The sequence below is a fragment of the Atractosteus spatula genome, chromosome 12, assembly GCF_055471065.1.
Source record: "Atractosteus spatula isolate fAtrSpa1 chromosome 12, fAtrSpa1.hap1, whole genome shotgun sequence".
Lineage (NCBI taxonomy): Eukaryota > Metazoa > Chordata > Actinopteri > Semionotiformes > Lepisosteidae > Atractosteus > Atractosteus spatula.
The window spans coordinates 19,349,772-19,370,154 of record NC_142717.1 but is presented as its reverse complement, the minus strand read 5'-3'; the positions used below and the strand labels follow the sequence as shown (position 1 = coordinate 19,370,154).

At 36.7% G+C, this 20,383-nt stretch overlaps 1 protein-coding gene across 1 annotated transcript in view; it reads right to left on the bottom strand.

The window, feature by feature from the left end:
* LOC148822745 (uncharacterized) overlaps positions 1-14,347 on the bottom strand; it is a 36,171-nt gene extending 21,824 nt beyond the window's left edge. Inside the window, exons 1-9 of the mRNA XM_088929572.1 lie at positions 14,254-14,347; positions 13,528-13,612; positions 11,463-11,571; positions 8,375-8,452; positions 6,607-6,721; positions 5,044-5,228; positions 4,590-4,744; positions 4,212-4,374; positions 2,177-2,335 (exon numbers count right to left, since the gene is read on the bottom strand). Coding sequence (XP_088785698.1) covers positions 2,177-2,335; positions 4,212-4,374; positions 4,590-4,744; positions 5,044-5,228; positions 6,607-6,721; positions 8,375-8,452; positions 11,463-11,571; positions 13,528-13,612; positions 14,254-14,260 — 1,056 coding nt within the window. The 5' untranslated portion in view covers positions 14,261-14,347. The remainder of the gene's footprint in view (positions 1-2,176; positions 2,336-4,211; positions 4,375-4,589; positions 4,745-5,043; positions 5,229-6,606; positions 6,722-8,374; positions 8,453-11,462; positions 11,572-13,527; positions 13,613-14,253) is intronic.
* Positions 14,348-20,383: the final 6,036 nt, after the last annotated feature.

The window sequence follows — 20,383 nt, the reverse complement described above, 5'->3', positions numbered from 1 at the left end:
AACATTGTTCGATTTTTCATCACTCCGAGTCAGAAGGCGCACCATACTGAGGAAAAGTACATGTTGGAGACAGTGTGGTAATCATTGGCATTTATTCTGGAACTGCCCTAAAATAAGGCTTTTCTGGAAGGAGTTACATGAGGCCTTGGAAACTATATTTGAAAGGAATGTACCCTTTACATTTGAGGCTTTATATTTTGGTAAACTGGATTTTGATTGGAGGGGAACTGACGAATATTTGTTAGGAATCCTTATATCAGCAGGGACAAAAGCTATAACAAGAAAGTGGGTTCTCCCAGATTTACCAACAATGAATGATTGGATTGAATTAATAAAGGAAATATATATGTAGCGGCGAGGCTTATTAAAATACAGGAATTAAGTTTTCTGCTCCCTTGCCAGTCCCTCTTTCTTTCATCTCAGTGGTGCTTGATACAGAGAGGCCATTCCATTTGGTTCACAATTAAGAGTTGTTCTAGCTGATAGAGTGTCCTGATAAGGAGCAACTCCCAATTCCTGATATTCACCAGCAACCTTAATAAATGTTACTCTCTGGCGCCTTAAAGTCTGAGATTCCAAGGGAGAGTCTCATTCAAAGTTGGTTTACGACCCTAAGGTCAGAGGGCATGGTTACTCATCATCAGCCAATCAGGAACTGGTAGGGCAGGTTAACCCCACGAGGATTTCTGATGCCCATGAAACTCTCAACCAATGAACAACCTGCAGCCTCAGGGCTCCACCTGAGCATCCTCAGACTCAGCCCGGACCACCACGTAACGGCAAGTGTTTCAGAGTGCATGACTTCCCTTTGTTCTAAGACTCGAGGACAGAGGTTGCCAGCGCGTAACCAAAGGATCCACCCGAGGTTAGCATCAGCAGCAAGCCTCGTGAACAGGTCAGAACTGTGGACAGCTGAATCACTATTCAGAACTAGCACTTCATCAGGAAGGAACCAGTCTTCTTCCTGACCTGCTGGGACCCGCAGTCATTTTTCTCCTGTGCACAAACTTTGCTAGTTTCAGCCAACACTAACTAGCTGATTTTCAGAGAGCATCAGCAGCGCACCGCATCGCAGTAGAAATCTCTCTCACCACGTTGCAAGCAACACCACTGCCTGGCACAGAGCCAGAGAGCGCCGATTGGACACAACAAAGCTGCCACTACTTCTTTGTCCACGGGAGATCTGAATCCCCAGAGACTGGATGAGTATTCAACTTCACTGCATTACAGCTCGAGAATTCAATTGTTATCCCAACCAGTTGATATCAATTTAATTCCTAAGAGTTATGTACTTGTTTTGAGTATCTAGAGTAGAAGTTGTAATCCAAGTTCATTTACAAAACGGTCTAAATGAATGATATACTGAATGTATGTCCTCTTGGTATGTGTAACTCTTCATGATTGAATATATACCTGTTGTATTCTGCGAACCCTCATGATAAGATCTGTTATGTTTATATGCACATTTTATGTATTAATAAATGTATTATCGTGTATTAGTACCTGTGTGTGTGCATTGTTTGAGTTATCCCGCAAGGTTGGATTCTAATACCATGAAAAGAATCATTTTGTGACTTACTGCTACAATTAGGAATTGTCCCAGTAAATGCACACCCCTACATTACTGGTTCCTCGTGAGAGGATACTACATATATAATATAATATATAACATTTTCACTAAAATTACAAATGAAAAAAATTGTCAAATATTGGTCTAGATGGGTTCAGTACATTAAACCTTTAAGGTTGGATTTTGTTGAGATACAAAATAACTGATCTCCTCCCTTTTCATATTCATAAATGTATCTTCCTTCTTTTGAATGTATATAGTTTTGTTTAAAAGTTATATACAGTAATTGTAAAATACTAGGGGAATAAACAGGAATAGACAATTTTTGCCTGTTATGTAAGGCTGAATAATGGTGGGTTATATGTAAAATGGTTTGGTTTTGTTCTCCAAAATAAAAAAAATTAAAAAAGGAAATATATTTTTAAGACCTAAAAAATTAATCTTTACCTTTGATAAAAAACAGTTTTATTCCATAAAGGTATTGCAAGTGAAGTCTAGTCTTTATATATATCATTACTTTGTTTGTCACCCAATGTTAATTTAAAAAAGCTCCAAATCTTACATTTTTAGGAATTCCATCTTTATAAGGTAAAGGATTACTATTACCTCTGCCATAGACTGCAAAACTTTCGTCTTCTCCTCATTCACTGATCGTTTCCAGTTGGCTAGCTCCCACTCCAGCTGTCTCTCCTGGTCTTTCAGTGATGCAAGTTCTGTAATGCTGCTAGATTTGCGCATATTGTCTTCATTCCTAAGTGCATGGAACTGCATAAATAAGCAAAGTGGTGACCACTTAAATGCATGCTTCTGCATAATTACTGCTGATTAATATTCATATGATTTGTTGTTTTTTTATTTATTTGAAAACCCCTCACACAATGTTTTGTGTTTAATATGGTTATTGTTGTACAAATTTAATTTATCATCAAACATGATCTGTACTGCCTAAGTAATACTGTACTGTATGTGTTTTACCATTTTACTTTGATTCACCGTGTTTCTTTTTTTCTTAATACTCCCAAATAAAAGAGTACCAAATACCATAATGTAATGGAAAGATTGATTAAGGGGACATATTTTCAGATTGGTTATCGGGCCTTGCCTAAAACAATCCTAAAAATATTAAAGTTTAATTTGTAGCATTGGACAGGGCAAAGTCATTTTTGTCATAAATAAAGTACAGACAACATGATAATCACATTTACTCACACCCCTGTAGTTAGTATTTTGTAATGGCATGAATAACACAAACAAGACACCTGTGTTATGAGATTATGGCACTTCTAAAATTAGATTTCTGACTATCCCTCCTAGTATTGCCTTACAGTGAGACTTACTGTTGTCTCACAAAGCACTTCCCACTGGTGGCAAGATGCATCTGTATCCTTTTTCTGCCAGGGTTGACATAAAACTAGTAACCTTAAATATCATAATAATTGACATGAAAGTAGAAAATGGTAGATTCAGCTTTTTGTGGATTCTTTTAAAAATTTCAATTTATGGAGATCAAGCTCTCTGACATTTACCCTGATGATACATACTACTACTCAATGTAATAATTAATACTTATAGTTCAGGTGGGTAGCTGCACCAATATGCATAGGCTGCAAAGGAACAAGTAATAGGTTTATTCCATGCTGAAAAGAGAAGAAAGAAAACACAAATTTTCGGCCGTGGAGCCTTCTTCAGGTGTGAGAAAGACAGGGCAGTAAGCAAAGGTAATGTAACGGGAGAACAAAAGCTGGGAGAAAGGAGAAGCGAGGGGCTGGAGCAGGGGACAAAAAGAGAGGTGTGAAATGAAACCTACAATGAATAGAGAGAATTTAGAAGAAAAGTAGTCTGTCGTTAAAGAGAAGGGGGAAGGTGTGATCCTAGCTGCAGGATAATTTTAGTTTCTGTAGTCTTTCTGATGCATGAATTTGGAAAACCATCTTTAAGAACACAGATGGAGAGATTAGTGTGATCATAGCCGTCAGAGGTGAAATGAGAAACAATGGGGTTGGAGAGATCTTTAATCTTCACAGCCCTAACATGTTCTCTGAAGCGGTCTCCGAGTCTCCTTCCTGTTTCTCCAATGTAGAGATACAGTAAGGTTGCTGTAGGTACAAGATACAATCTGGGTGATCCGGAATTGTCCTAAGGGGCCTTGAATGAGTGTTGTGTTAGATATGTACTTGCAGGTGATACAGCGAGCTCTGTTGCAAGGGAAAGTGCCTGGTGTGGATGGTTGCTGAGGGCAGATATGAACAAAAAGGTTATGCAGGTTATGCAGATTAGGTGGTCAGAAAAGAGGGCCCCAATGGAGGGATCATCCTGTAGGATGGAAAAGTTATCGTTAATAGTCCTGGGGATAGGAAGTGTGTTGGGGTGGTAGGGAAGCACCAAAGGAATGCGGTTGTTACGGCGGAAGTTCCTGATTGAGTTGATGGTCCAAGGGGTGTTTTTGGCTCGGGCAAGGGCCCTGTCAATAACACTGCTGGGGTATCCTCTGTTGATGAAAAAGGAGTAAATTTTGAAGGCTTGGTTCTGGAAATCGATTAATTAATACTTATGGCATATAACATTTGTTTGTAAAAGGAAGACACACTAGGCGGTCGTTTGTTATGGAAAATAGCAGATGTTGTGAACTTCTGACCCCTACCTTTTCAAGCTGCTTGGATACTTCAGTTATTTGGGAAAGGAGCTGTGCATTTTCTTTGGTTAGTCGTCTACAGTTTTCTGCCAGTTTACTCTTCACATAGTCATCCTCTTCTCCTGAGAGCTGCCTTTCTGTCAGCTGCATCCTCAGGTGTCGTATCTCCTCACTGAAAAGCAAGATGATTGTTTTTAGCTTTCCTGTGGACTGAAAACAATATTTTTCCCCAGAATGACAATACATTTTTTATTGATTTATAACCAGCATTTGTGCAGACTCACATTAAAAAAAATCAAAGGTATCTGCCATTCAATAAAACACATGCAAGATAAAAAGTTAATATTTAGTGTAATGAATGGGGTGTTTTACTTGAAGTTTCCTCACCGAAGCTCTTTGGCAATGTGCTCTTGAATGGAGCCTGTGCTTGTAAGATGTTTCTCCTCCAGACAGTGGAGAGAAGCCTGTGCTTCCAGCAGCTCTGCTCGCTTCTTTGCCAGCTCTGCTTCTGTGCTCTGCTGATGCTGCACCTTCCATTTCAGCTGAAAATATAAGTACAGGATTCAAGCAAAGACACATCTCTTGACAAGACATCTGAAGGGACCACAATACACCAACAGGAACCAAGCCTTATTCAGATTAGGTTTGTTTTTAAGGTTTTGCGATGTATACAAAAAACACTGTCTGAAAAAAAAATGTACAGTATATGACAAACATTAAGCAAAATGGATTTGTGAATACACTGTATAACAAATGTTTAATTTAGGGAAATTTTAACACCATGAACATAATACATTCTTTCCTATTTTTTTTTCACAAAGATGTATAGAAAAAAGTCAACCTGGGCTTCTGAAAGCCTTATCTTTTCCTCTTTCTCTTTGACAGTAATTGATGTTCTCTCCAGCTCTCTTTTCATATTTAATAGCTCCTTGGTCTTGTGGTCCAAATCTTGGCTAGTAACCTCTTTCAGTTTCTTTAGTTGTTCCAGCTCCTCGGTCAATAGCAATTTGTTTCTAAAGTTAGTATCTAAGGAAAAATATGCAAAGAAGCATTTTATAATACACAAAATATAAAGTCCTATGGATAAAATACTGTTTTCAGAAAGCTGTCGATTCAAACTTAGAACACACTGAGGTGTGTGTCTGAACAAAACTTGGCTGTTATGTATTCCATTTGCCCAATATCAGTAAAACCACTTATTTTTAGTGTGGGCTGGGACAATCCAGATCCTAACCTGGATTAATAGAGCATAAAATGAGACTACACCCTGAACTGGACATCAGTCTACTGGAAGGCAAACACAAGCACACAGGGACAATTTAGAGACAATAACCTAGTCAACATACTGTATCTTTGGAAGATAAAGGACACTGTATTACTTGGAAATAACCCATATAAAATACACAGAGAACATGCAAGCTCTACACAGAAGACACTTCTCTCCAGAATTCCTTCGTGGAGCCATATTCCACCCAGGCCTGTTTGGACTGACTTGGGCTCCCAGCATCCTTCAACGAATTAATTGGTGCTGTTGTCATCATCCCATTTTACTTAAACCCTGCACTGCAACTTTACACCAACTGGGAGAAAATATGCTTTGCAAAGAAAACCACTTGAACATTAAATTTGGCAAAGAAAATCAAACTAGTAACATTTATTTCATTTTAGTACCCACCCAGCAGACCTTATATGCCTTGGATGCATTATCTGGTTTAAAGAAGCATTGTATATCAGTTTTATCTTGTCACCCAGTAACATAAAAAATAATGTAAATATTAATGACTAGAGTTCAGAATCTGTTAAATAATATACTGTATATCCTCTATAGATTCACCATATATTTGATATAATATATATGAGGCATTATCAGATACATAAGACAGTAACACCCAGAATGTTCTTCTCCTGTGATCCTGCCCATTTTATTGAGTATATGAAGCACTGTAGCAGTCACAGACCCCCATCAAAGGCACTTATGAAACTATATGTTGAACCATGTTAACACTCTTTTGAACAACACTATGAGTTGTTTAATTGCTAAATCACCTCAATTTAACATCTTAACTGAATTATGGCACCTTTTACAACACAGTGTCTCGTGTCACTTAACTTGGCTTTGATTTCGCAAATTCTCATTCAGAGGAAAAATCCCACCTACTGGTCTACCAACAACACATGCAGCAGCAACCTAGTTTTACTTACACATGTCCCACCCAAGAAACAAATCCAGTTATGAACCTCCTAATAACAAATAATGCTCTATAACCCCCTTGCAGAAAACATAGTTAGATCTGGTCCTGAATGATAAGACTAAGTACTGTAAGTTGAGTTGTGTTTTTGAAAAACTGTAAAGTATTATAAATGCTGATATTGCATAATTTACAAAGTAAGGCATATAAATTACCAGTCATGGACTGAAGCTCGCATTGCAGTTGTTTCTTCTCTGATTTCAGACTTGCAATGCACTTATCCTTTTTATCAACTGACATGGTGGCACTGTCAACCTCTGCTTGTAAAGCCTTCATGATTCCAGGTCAATGAGTTAAGGAAAAGAAAATACACTGGATTACATTTTTTAAAGATCAATAATACCAACACCAGGAAATACAAATAGCATATACAGATAATATGGAGATGTCAGAACAGCACTTTTAATGTAGTCCTATTACAAGAAAATCTCATCTAGTATGAAAGGAATTAATTTATTGCACAAATAATTTGCACTGTGTAGTAATTAAATGCAACTGTATACAGTACTTGGTAAACTTCAAATATTTGATTTCTCCATTTGTTGCCTATGTGTTTAAAACCGGATGGGAGAACTTTATTAACTAATCCTTTTTAAAGGAAAATAGGGGACAACACTGCAATGTATCTTCAGTAGAAACACCTGTCTTTTCAGTATACAGATACTGAAATTAAGCAGAGTGTTGGTAATATCAGGGTCAGCTGCACATAATTACAGTAAATATTTTTGCAAAGTGCAGGAATAGTCCATCTAATGAAGGTGAGAGGTGGCAACAGATTCTATTGTTTGTAGTAATGGGAAGAGAGGATTATCATGTAAACTCTCTATAAAGTAAAGATATAATGCTGTGTGTTTTTCTGCTACTGCAAGTTTGTCACTGATGTTAAAAAAATTGACAGCACCTAGAATGAAGAAGATAAGATTACAAAAAAGCATTAATCAATATATGATTACATCAAAGTACTGTACCATGGAGACTGGTATAGAAAACATGTGTTTATTGCTTCAATCAATTCAGTTCCAAGTCAATCTGAACAGATAAACAAGTGTGTTCCCTATCGCAACATAGGAAACACTGTACCTACCATTCGTTCTAATAACTTCTTCCAGCATCTTGAATCATTAATGAGAGAACACTGGACATTTATCATTTAAAGACTTGAAATCACAATTATACGTAAAATGAAAAAAGTGCCAATTCATTAATTATTGTTTTTGACATAACAACCAATTTGAGAGTAGAAAATATTGTCTTAATACGACAAATATCAAACTCCTTTTTAAAAAGAGTTAATAGTGATCTGATGATCTTGGTGGCATAATAATAACAGGAAAGGAGTGGAAAAAAAGTATTTAATAGTCCTCTTTCTGTGTTTGAGCACCAAAAGATTAGATGTTTTGGTCATTATGTATGCCAAAATTTAGCATAGACTGTACTCCCTAAAAAGATTCTTGTCATTAAGTTGGAAGTAGGCTTGAAAAAGGCCATGGTACCAGTTTCACCCTCTTCTACCCTAACTCTCAAACAGATAAAAGCGATGAAGTAATGAATAACCTGGGCACACCAATAGAACCGAATGTTAGCTTAACATTTGGTGGCAATAACTGTCAATACAGTATGTACAATATCAAAGTTTTAAGACTGAGCAAGGAAGTTGATGTCCTTGAGTAATCAGGGAATGGGATAATGCAGTGTCACATCCCCAATACAAGCACCACTACATCTCTTTTGAATACGGATAATAATCTCAAACCTTTTTTATCATAACTAGAGCATGAGAACATAAGGAAAAATGGATTAATGATTATTTAAACATGAAAACAATTAGAATATTATATGAAGAAAGCATTTGACAGTTTTAAAACATTACACAGATTTTCATAACACTTTTTTGCAATACTAGTATTTCACTTTTAATCTTACCTTCATTTTATGCAGTGTCCTCTCTGCATGTAATCTGGCTTTTGGCTGAATGTTGATAGCTTTTACTGACTTCTCACGCTTTAAGAGCATACAGTTTAGAAAAAAGCATTCACGAAGCAAGAACACCGTAGCACAATACCGTGTGAGAACTCTAAACAGTCATTAATAATCGTTTTGCACAGATTTTTATTATTACCTGATTATTCTAAAATTATTCTTAACAAGTAGTTTCACCCTTAATTATATACTTTAATCTGAGTTTAGAACGTAACAATACTCAAATTTGTGAATGTTAAAATCCATTCTAAGGTACAAATATTCAACAGTGCAAAATGTTCTGATTCTCTAATTCCTTACAATAACAGTTATTTATTGTAATTTATTGATGACAACATCAAGTAATTAATTTAGGTAAAGAACAGTTTGATTATATTTTTCATTATCAATGCAGTATGTAAAAATTCCAAGGGGAAACTTATGCATTTTAATATGCTTGTATTAATGAGGTGCGGGTGCACAAATAGGTACCCCAATGTTCTTTGTGTTTGAGCCAGTTTCCTTGGCCTTGTCTGCAACAACAGCTATTTTATTAAAGAACAATCATAATGACAGATATTGATGCTTTTTGAAAGCAACACATTAATTAAAATAGATTATACAACATAGAGTACACTGTCTATACTTTACAAATACTAGTGTTTTACAAAAGTAGAATATTAAACAATATTCAACTGTAACTGTAGCTTCAGGTTTTCCAAATCTATATTGAGGCATTTGTAGCTAATGGCACAGGCAGATTTTTTGTGTTTTTGATTGGTTAGATGTTGGTATACTGTAGCAAGGTTGTGAGACCAAAGTCAGTAATGTAGAGTATATCAATCCAGTGCTTAATACAACTGTAAGAAAAAATATTCAACTGCTTCTATATCTGCCTATAAAGTAGGCCATTGCAATTATAGTCTTTATTAAATCATGTCTCAAGGAAATTTTTTATAAATTAATTATTCTAGCTCTGACACAAGGACTCCTTGTCATAAATTTTGAGTGAGATACGTAATGGAGCACATTTCTGCAATTTCTCTCTCGGGATCAATAAAGTATCTATTTGGTATTCAACATCAGATATTATGACATACTATTTGCCACAAGAAAAATTATATCTGCAACAGAAATCATTATAATTTAACCTTATTAAAGTCATTTAATAAATCTACAACATAAGTAATACTTTACTAATAATATTTTAAAAATAAACTGAAAAGAATGCTCCTGTTATTAAGTAAGACCATACAGTGGAGTATAAAACCATAAGCAAACAGATTTTTAGTGAAGAAAGGTTAGTTCACTAAATATCAGAAATGGATCCATCCATTTTCTAACTGCTTTGTCCAATACAGGGTTGCAGGGGAGCAAGAACCTATCCTGGCAAGCAACAGGCACAACACAGGACAAGGAGGGAAATGTAATCTTAACTGTGTTTCATCAAAAATTATATCAAATAAATCTACCCATATGACTCAGAAAAATTTTGTGGAACATGGTGCCATATACTGCAAAACATTTGTAGCATGTAATTATAAATCCCCTTAATGTCACGCCCAACATCCCTCTCTAGAGGGCGCTCCACTACTCCCATTATTATTCCTGTAATTGTTGTTAACTCCCCAGGTGTATCTTGTTATGTCTAAGACTAGCTCCTCCAGTCCTCGGGGCTCAACATTAGGGTAAGGATGTCACGAGGCCCGCCTAGCACCAGGATACCCTATGTCCGTCTCCTGAGGGCATAGGCCTCATCCCCGACACCTCCTGCTTCCTGAGCCCAGGGTCTGGAGGATCTCGCCCCGTCACCCTTGGATCTCCATGTTTTGTCTGTTTGTGTTTTCCCCCTTTCCGGGGATTTTAACCTTGTCCCATCCCAGGATGGATTACTTGCTGATGGACTCCCGGACTGTGCCCTGACCTGCCTTTGGACCTGTTTGGATCTGGATGCCATTCTTTGTCTCAAGGACTGTCACTATTATTCTATGCACTATTAAACCCCTGTGTGTTTTCCCATACTACGTCTTCTGTTTTCTCCAGCTCTTACCGCATAGGGTCTACTACAAGACCCGACACGGACATCTGTCCGTGGTCATAACACTAAAGTTTTATGGCACTTTCTAAGCAGTATCTGTCGATATTTAATCCTGCCTTGTACAGTACAGTATATACTGTACTGTATAATACTGTACTATACAGCACTCTATTTGTCAATAGAAGAAGGGTTCGGTTCTTCCATACACTATATTCCATATAGTAAATGTGATTGATTTGTAAATATAAGTTAAATTTAAATTAAACCTGGATAATAGAACTACAGAATTTTATGGATATGTGAGTCTGAATTATCTTCATCTTTGCGCAAAGGTATGCATCCAAAACCTGATACAATTGTTTTGATCAAGCTAGTTAGTGGAATTGTATTTTTTCAGTTCCTTACCCTAATGACCTTTGGGAGTGCAACTGAATGTACTGCCTACTTCTTATTTCACTCGTGATTTTCTTACCAAAGATTAAATTACCGTTTTGGATATTTCTGCAGTTGAAATTACATATTTAACATCATTCAAATGTTTTCAGTATGATTTATAAATATATACTGTATATCATACACCTACATGAGTTCAGTTTTTGAATACTCAAATGTAGAACAGAATATTTGGAGAAATAAAAGAATATTAAAGAACAGTGACATCATGACACCTACAGGTTTGCAACAAGGTAAGGGAGAGACACATCACTCTTCCAGTTGAAGCTGTTCTTCTGTTAATTTGCAACTGACCATGGCTAGATGTGTCAGAGCTGTGTGCCTTTAGCTTTATTTTTTCTAACTATGTAAAGCAAATCTACACCAGTAACTATCATATATATATCTTCTAAATACAGTTACTTAGAACTATTAAAGTCAGTGTTATAGCTCCATAAACTAAACTTGAAAGCTTATAAATATTATTCGTCTCTAGGTAAATACAGTCAGACATTATAGACAAGCTCATGTCAACAAGAAGCACTTTATAGATAAAATGTATAAATTAAACCAGCACCATACAGTAAAAGGATATAAATAAGCTGTTTCCAGCTCCAGAAGATAAACCTGTTCCTGGAGATTTTTAATGTATTCGGCTTCTATAGAGGTCAAAGAGGTTGAGGATGACCAGCTAATTGTATGATAAAAAACATATAGTTAATCACACAAAATACATAACAAAAGTCATGTCATGTCATGTGCCAAACTGCTTTATACCATACGGTGGCATGGGAAGCCAGAGCCTACCCGGCAAGCAACGAGCGCAAGGCAGGGTACACCCTGGATGGGGCGCCAGTCCATCGCAGGGCAAGTGCAAGTCAATCATACATGGGAACAATTTGCACTCAGTGCCATCTTATAAAGAATCTGTCCACCAGACAACTTGTAGCAACTGTGGTACATTCAATTTTTTGGTGTTTGTGAGACAAAAATCCTCAGTCGTATATGGAAAAATGGTGTGTGCAACGGATTTACGAATCTTTCATTTTCTAATCACTTTTTTTACTAGAACCACAAGCTTCTGGGTGAAGAAGTTCTTGGTTTTAGATGCTGTCAGATGTATTCGACTCCCCTTGGACGTTTTTTACATATCTTTGTGTTTCAATATGGAATCATAATGTATTTAACTCATTATGGGAGTTTTTCATCCCCTCTGAGTCAAAATTTGGTAGAGGCACATTTGGCACAAATCACAGCCATGAGTCTTCTTGGATACATTTCTGGCAGCATTGCACATTTGGACAATATTGCCCATTCTTCTTTGCAAAATTTCTCTTACTCCGTCAGGTTGGATGGGTAAAGGTCAACAGCAATTTTCAACTCTTGCCACAGATTCTTGATTGGATTGAGGTCTTCTATATTCACAAGTGTTCCAGGCCCTGATGCAGTGAAGCATCCCCAAAGCATGATACTGCCACTACCATGCTTCACAGTAGAGATGGTGTTCTCCAGATTATGTTCTGTTACACATGCGCCAGACAACGCTTACTGTTGAGGCCAAAAATTGATTAATTTGAGTACCGCCAAACCATAGAATCTTCTTCAACTTGCTCTCAGAATCTCCCATATGCTTTCTGGCCAAGTACAGTGGAGATCTGCTGTTTTTGTCCCTCTACGATGAAGCCCAAATTTGTGAAGCACCCAGGCAATTGTCACATGCACAGTTACTCCCATCTCAGCCATGGAAGACTAACTGTAATGTACACTGTAATTTAGAGTTTGATGTTATAAAGTGTTTTGTGTTCATCAATGGCAAAATCCCAAATAAATACATTGTGATTATATATTGTACACTGTAACATAGTAAAATGTGACATAACATAGTCCAAGGGGGTGAATACTTTTGATAGCCACTGTAGTTTTCACTTGTGACTTCAATTTCACAATTCACATTTGAAGAAATCTGCTAGGTCTCCTCATAGACGTCTCTGATTCCAGATTCCATTATTTATAAGTAGATTCCAGGGCAGCAATATTTTTTATAATGTAGTGACCAAGAGTGTACACCTTATTTTAAACTAGGCCTTTGAAGTTCCTTTATACCCTATAGCATGGGACTTCGCTCAAAGTCCTCATACTCCTGTAGTCTCTCCCCTTGGACTTTTTACAGTCCACTTTTTAGAGTAGTCTCTAGGATGTCCCCGTAAATGAGTACAGTATGTAAGTCCTGGTCTGGAACCAGAGAAATCCATACTCCATATGGAATGTGTGAACTACTCCCAAAAGACTACACAGATTGAAATAAAACAAAGCTAGATTTTATTGATAACCAAGGACCTGAAAGCTAGGTAATAAACACATGTGGTACTGTGATAACAATAACCCTTAACCTATGTTAAAGCCTTGTTCTTAATGAGACCATAGACAAAATAAAATTGTCTGCCCTACAGTAATGCAATGCAGGGTGTTATTGTTATTTCTCACATTCTTGTGCTTCTTAAACAGTCCATTAATGAAACACGTGTAGGCGTATGCTGTATATATACTTAATGTCCACAGTTAATGTCCTCATAAAATGAACGTTTTCAGTAAACGTGAAATTGATTAAATTTAACTCAAACTGATGCCTACTGTATTCTCAACTCACTTAATGGCTGGGGCCAAGGCATTTCGCTTCCCATTTTTCTGAGCAGGAGATTGTTTAGATGGTTTTGGAGTTGGTCTCAAATTTCCTGTGAAAACAAAGTTTGCTTGCTTACAATAAGGAATGTATTGACATCTTGCATTTTCCCCATTTTTTACCATTTATAATACACCTGTACAACATTGAAGAGGAAAGCAATGAGTAGGGTTAGTGGGATCAACTCAAATGGTAGTTGTTTAACACTAGGACAATGTATTATTGTGTATTATGAAGGTAAAAGGTTATTTATGAAGGTAACAGCAACTCAATCAAATAGAAAAGACAGAAGAGGTGATTTTCAGTAAAATCAAGTGTAAATTTCAACACTGTAAAATCTAGAAATACATAACAATAAGAGGAAGAGACACATTTAATGTATATTTCAAGTAAATGTGCACAGTATTTTTTCTGGCAGAAATTGAAAGCTGTCATTTTTTATTGTAAACTACAAAGTTTATCAATGCCTAGATGATTCAAATACTGTATTATTTTATATCACACAATGGTATTTAGCTGGCATCAATACATATTTAAATTATAAACTTATTAAGCATAATCTGGAGCAAACGTTATTTGTTTTATCGATAGTATACGGATTCCTCTATAACGGATGCTTTTAAGCAAAATGTACTTTTCTGTTTGACAATATTTCCAAACTGTATATTGTATAAAATAGCTTTAAGTACTTACCAGACATTTTCTTCGCTATTTTGTCTCAATAACTGAACAGATTTTTTTAATTTTTAGATTTTAAGAGTTTCATTTTTTACGTCAAGAATCCTTTCGTCTTCAACCGGAAGTCACACCAAACCGTTTCCAGTAGCAACTGTCACGCCTGTCTTGAGCCCAAGCCAGTGAAGTGTGATCCTTTTAGCAGATCATGTTTATTATAAAGTATTTTTTTTATTTACAGGTCTACCAAAAAGCTATTTGGGTACATTGTACGATGGAGTATGAGCTCTTTTCGGGTAATACTGAACACGGCATCATGAAATGTAGACATACACTTTTTTAATAATAGACTACGGGTAAATGAATATAAAACGTCAACCTGTAATATTTGTTTGGGTCTTATTTTTAATTTAGTGTTTATTTTTTAAAGTGTCTTGAGGATTGTTTTCAGTATCATAATTAAAAATAAAGTATTTTGTGCGCCTCCGCGGTCCTGAATTGGAAGAAGCGCTTAGAAAAAAAAGTCGATACACTAGTAGTACTGTAGTGTAATGTTCTTGTGTGAAAAATTAAGTTTTACAGTCTGTGCTTTCATTCTCCTCGTCCTCCTTCTTCTCTCACATCACCAGTATGTTCTGTTCTTTCCAAAAGAGTTTTAAATGAATAGTTTTCAGTTTTTTACTTTAAGGCAGATCACTAAACGATTTTGATTCAGTAAGTCTGTATACTTATGAATATAGATTTAGTGTAATAAGAACTGTTTAAAATAAATATATTCTTAACAGTGCAGCACGGTAGGGGAGAGGTTAAAGTTGCTGCCTCGCAGCGCCTGAACCTTTGGTTTAGTTCTCGACCCTGCAGTGCTATCTGTGTGGAGTTTGTATGTCTCTGTGTTCGCGTGGTCTGTTCCGGTTTCCTCTCACAATCCAAAAAAGCACTAGTCGGTTGTAATCGCATCGGGAGTCTGGAAAAACTGGCCCTAGGTTAGGGTTAGGGTTAGGGATACTGCGTTTCTCGTGTGTCTGCCCTGAGATGGACTGGCGTCCCCTCCAGGCTCCAGGGTGAATCCCGCCTTCCGTCCTTAGCTTGCCCAGTTCAGGCTCCGACTCCCCCGCGGTCTCGAATGAGAAGAAGCGGTTAGAAAATGGATGAATGGAAATCTCTACCTTTCTTACCACAAGGTGTCAACATTTTCCCATCGTCATATTGAAAACAATTTATTGGACCTGGGATTCAAAATGAGCTTGTTTCACAGACCAGGATCTGCACTAGTGCTGAATTCGGTCACATAAATTAACATTTGTGATCCTTGATTAGTGGCTATCAGGTTTTGTGAAACTAAAACAGTATGGATAACATACATATATATGATATTTATATTATTTGTCAGTTACTACTTCCATGTATCTTAACACAGTGCTTAAGTTTATTGAAGTTTAGTAGTATTTTCATTGATGAGAGGGTAGCAATCTTTGAATCTATGGCCTGAACAAAAGAAACAGTAATACATGTCAACCTATGAACAGCAAAGGTCACAGACAAATCTGGTACGTCTAAATACACATCATCATGCTACATCAAAAATAGCTTCATGATGCACCCATTAAAAAACAAAAGTATGATAAGATACAAATGTAACGTCATGTAGTTGTACACAAAAACACCAAGGACCTTGTGTCTTATCCGCTGTACCACTGTGAGTTTCATGACCTTTCATGCTCTAAAGAGTAGATAGGATTTATTGAATGTTACTGTAAATTATCAACATTTGATTCATCAATTTCAACCCATTTTAAAGTAGACAGAATTACTTTCTGCACTGCAGTATTTCTGGGATTTAACAGATCTTTGATGTTTTCAATATCTAATGACGGCTCTTTTATGCTATTGATTAAAATTAAGACAATATGCAACGTGTGCCAATTGCTTTGAAAATATAAATGGCATTTATATTCGTTGTGGTATGATCATTGTTGATGTGATTTAAGGTACCTTTTACAAAACAACATTCATAGTTTTAGTACCAGTTTCTCCAGGTAAACACTTATATATTAGACATTCACAAATATGCTTTAAAAAAGAAAAAGTGCTATATTGCCCATTTGGCTTGAAGCTCAGGCATAATTTAAGTATTCAATGTACCTAAACAGAAAGATCATCATTACCTGGTTCAGCTATTGAAAAATGTTCATAGTATTTGATATCTCATTATATAATATTTGTAATTAAATATGAAAGTATCTGTGGAAACCTGCTTTTGACATGTTTATGATTTCTTCATATTATTGGTCATGAAAGCAGAAGGCCACAATGACAGAAAGTGCAGTGAAAGTTTTTTTTATTAATCATTGTAGAAAAAAGGCAGATTAAAATTAGTTTATTATAATGTCCTGGAGCATGTCTTTAATACTACACATTTTAGAACGTAATCCCAACAGTAATACCAGCAGAAAAACAATAGTTTCATGCTGTCAGTGTTTGCCGCCTTCTTTGTAGTCAGTAAAATCTTTCCTTTGTGAAAGGTTTACTGTTTGTAATGGGTGGGATATCAATGGATAACTTCTAGGAATTACTTTTCCCCATTATTTTATCAATTTGAGATTAATGCCACAGCAAGATTATCCTTTTTCAATTTTCAAAGGAAGTGAGGAGAATGGTTCATGAAATGAACTTATTTTTCCTGCTTATCATTTTACCCAAAATAAAAAACTTCAATGTGAGTTTACAGTCTAATGGATAATACTGTACATGCCTTCATTAGTTTTTTTTTACAACACCGTGTTCGTCCTAATCAGGAAAATGTACATTTTGCATAGGGATCCACCAGGAACTACCAAGCCTTCCTAACCCTTTTCCATTGGAATGTAAGTATGGGAATGCACTGCATAAAGGCCAAGCCATTTCTGTTAGTCTGCTTCTGTAATAACAATCAAAGTATCTCAGCCTGGAGAAATGATCACAAGTTCTTTTTTTATCAGTTGCAGCCAATATCAACCTCATGCACCACTATAATGATTTTTGACAAAAACTTGAACCTCAAGGGATATCAACCACAGATGAACAAAGGGGCCGTGTTTTGTTTTCACTTGACATGATACAACTAATTTTTCTTTGTACCAGTGACCCTAATCTTTGTAACACTGAGGTAAAGCATGAACATTAGGCTATCACTTTCCAAGTAACTGTCTCTTGTCATAATTAGTGCACATGATTATTCTGATAACATGAGGGCTACTGTAAAAAAGAGAAAATGGAGCAAAATCCTCTGTCCGTATTAAACTAAAACGGTTACATTGTATGATTTAGCCTATTCCTGATCAATAACAGCTTAATCCAACACAGGGTTACATTGAGCTGGTCACTGATTGTATGGTCATAAGGCAGAATAAACCCTGAAAAGCACACTAAAGCACTGGGGCATAATGGGGCAATTTAAAGATTTCAATTTTCCTAGACAGCATGTCTTTTGACTGTGGGAGAAAAGTGATAAAATGCTCATGGCCACAGGGAGATCAAACATCATACCACACACAGAGGGTGGCCCAGACTTTAATCGAACTCAGAATCAATGACCTGCTGATATTTTGGTTGTTTAAATCACAGTAGGCTTTTCCTTATGTTTTGGTTTCAAAGTGAGTTCAAGGTAGGCAGCCATTCTTACAAAGTGCCATAAGATCTTGGGATATTAATTATCAAATTGTCAGGATTCATCTGAAGAATGTCACTGTCTGCCATTGTAGGAGTGCCACTTAGTGGTTCACAGACACAACATTATGCAGAAAACCTTCTTAAAGGTTTCCCTTTAACCAAGGTAAGCCTTGGTTAGCTTCATAGATATGATGAGATCAAGCTACGATACAGTACAGCTTTTTAACTTGTTTTTGATATTCTAATATATGGAATTGTGAACAAATATTTAAGAAAAAAGACAAACTATTCTGCCCACCTAAGTTTAAATATCAGTAGTAGGCACTACATTCCCATCACACACCAACAACAGTACTACAACTGTACTGTAGTATTCTCTGAAGTGCTCTGGGGACTGAGATGTTAATTCTCAGATAAAACCATGTACTTTTGGCATCGCACTCATTGCTATAATAATATCAGATCTCTTCTGCAAGAAAAATTAAATAAACTGTAGTTTGATGGATTTAAAATGTACAATTTCCTAATTATGTTTATTGTTATCAGCTTACACGTAACTCTTATTCGATACAGAAAGGACATGAGCCATCTTGACTAGAGAACAATAATATTCACTAAGTGCTGTGTGTCTTTCTCTTGATTTGCTGAAACAAGGCATCTTTTGTGGTCTCCTTCCGGCCTGATGCTTGGGTAGGTTCAGGTGACAGCTCTGAGTTGCTAAACCGCCTCTTAATGAACGTGAACTCTCTCTGGCTGCTGTAACGAGCAGGGGAGGCCTTTTTCCGCCTGCGTTTCCTCAACACTTTAGCCCCCATTGAGCCGGGAACACTGGCCACAGACAAAAGCCGTATATACTGTACAAACAGAGCTCCAAGCCGCAGTACACTGACTCATTCTTCGGTGTGTGTGAGAACTGAGGGGGACTCTATTCAGCCTCTTTGTGCGGTTGTCTGTCAACAGTGTTGTTTGAGGCACAGCCCATTGTACCGGCCAATGTTTCTTATTGACACAGGACTCTGCTCTCAGTGTTCCCAGGGTCGAACCTGCTAGTAAGCGAATGTTTGAAAGAGGATCCTTGGGTAACATGCAGTTTGCCGCATTGTCCACTGACATATTAAATCTAAACTGTGGTTTGCATTAAAGCAAACAGGTAATTGTACGGTCACAGCTGCAGCTATTGACATCTCACCACCTCCCTTCTGAGACAAATAGCTGTGGTTTATCCCTTTTATACTACACTTCTCAAGTGGTGTGTGCTAAATAACTGAATTATTGAGTAGTGTGAAAAGGTCAGTAGGTTGGATACATACACATATAGTTCAAGTAGGTAACTGCGTCAGCATGCGTAGGCTGCAAAGGACCAAGTAAAGGTTCATTCCATGCTGAAAAGAGAAGAAAAACACAACATTTCAGTTGTGGAGTCTTCTTCAGGTGTGAAGAAGAAGAAACACCCGAAAAAGGCTCCGTCGCCAAAATGTTGTGTTTCTTTTCTTCAGATACTGTATATACACCTATATGTGTGTGTGTGTATGCACAAATCAGTGTATACAGTACAGTACATATTTGATAGATATGTTAACTTCCTTGGTGTTTTGATTTGAATGTAACTTTCACCAAAGCTTGTTAGGAGAGAATTTTCCTTCTGGATTTAAAGGTTAAGGCCCCAACACTCTTTGGTCGCTTTGTTTCAAAAGTCATTTGTTAATTTAAAGCAGGAACAAAAATTGGACTTATACTCTTTGTTTCATATTCTTTCTTAAAAGAATATGGATAAAGGTTTGGAGGCTCAATGCTCCTCACAAAATCATGTAGTGTGATTCCAATAGTGATAATTGCCATTCTTCCATTTTTCTTCTTTGTCCATGTAGGAATGATTAAGGGCTTGATATTATTTCCATAATGGAATACCTCCAGTTTTAAATTTATTTTTATGACACTGCAAATGCCTAATGACTCAAAGTAATTGATGACTTATTCTGACAGCAGAGGAAAGTGGTAGGTGCAAATTTTGCTATGTGTATCTCAAATATTAGAGTATAAAACGTAAGAGGATAATTCTTCCAAAACCTAGTGACAATGCAACCATTCATATTTTTTAAGGTGTTCACCTGGCTCTTGCAGGCATCCATTGGATCACTGTCCCTGACATCAATTTTAATTCACTATTGTTACTACTGTAGATGGAATTTGTCCCTGGACCATAATGCTACCATAATGATGCCTTCTGAGAAGCAAAAAAAGATTTCCTTGCTCTCCTCTCCTTTACAGGTCTAATCAGACTGAAATAATGTTATCAGCAGTTTTCAACTGGTTGACAGAAAAGTTGAGACAGTCTTGCCCCTGTGCCGGTATGTGATTGTGGTATAGACAATACTCAGTTAGTTAGGGTTCTTCTCTAAGGAACACAGATGGATTTTTAGGATTTAGAAGAGTGAATATTGCTAATCTTAATTTTTGAGGGAGTTTATTCAGGGACTTGTAGTTTCTTGTTGTATGCAGT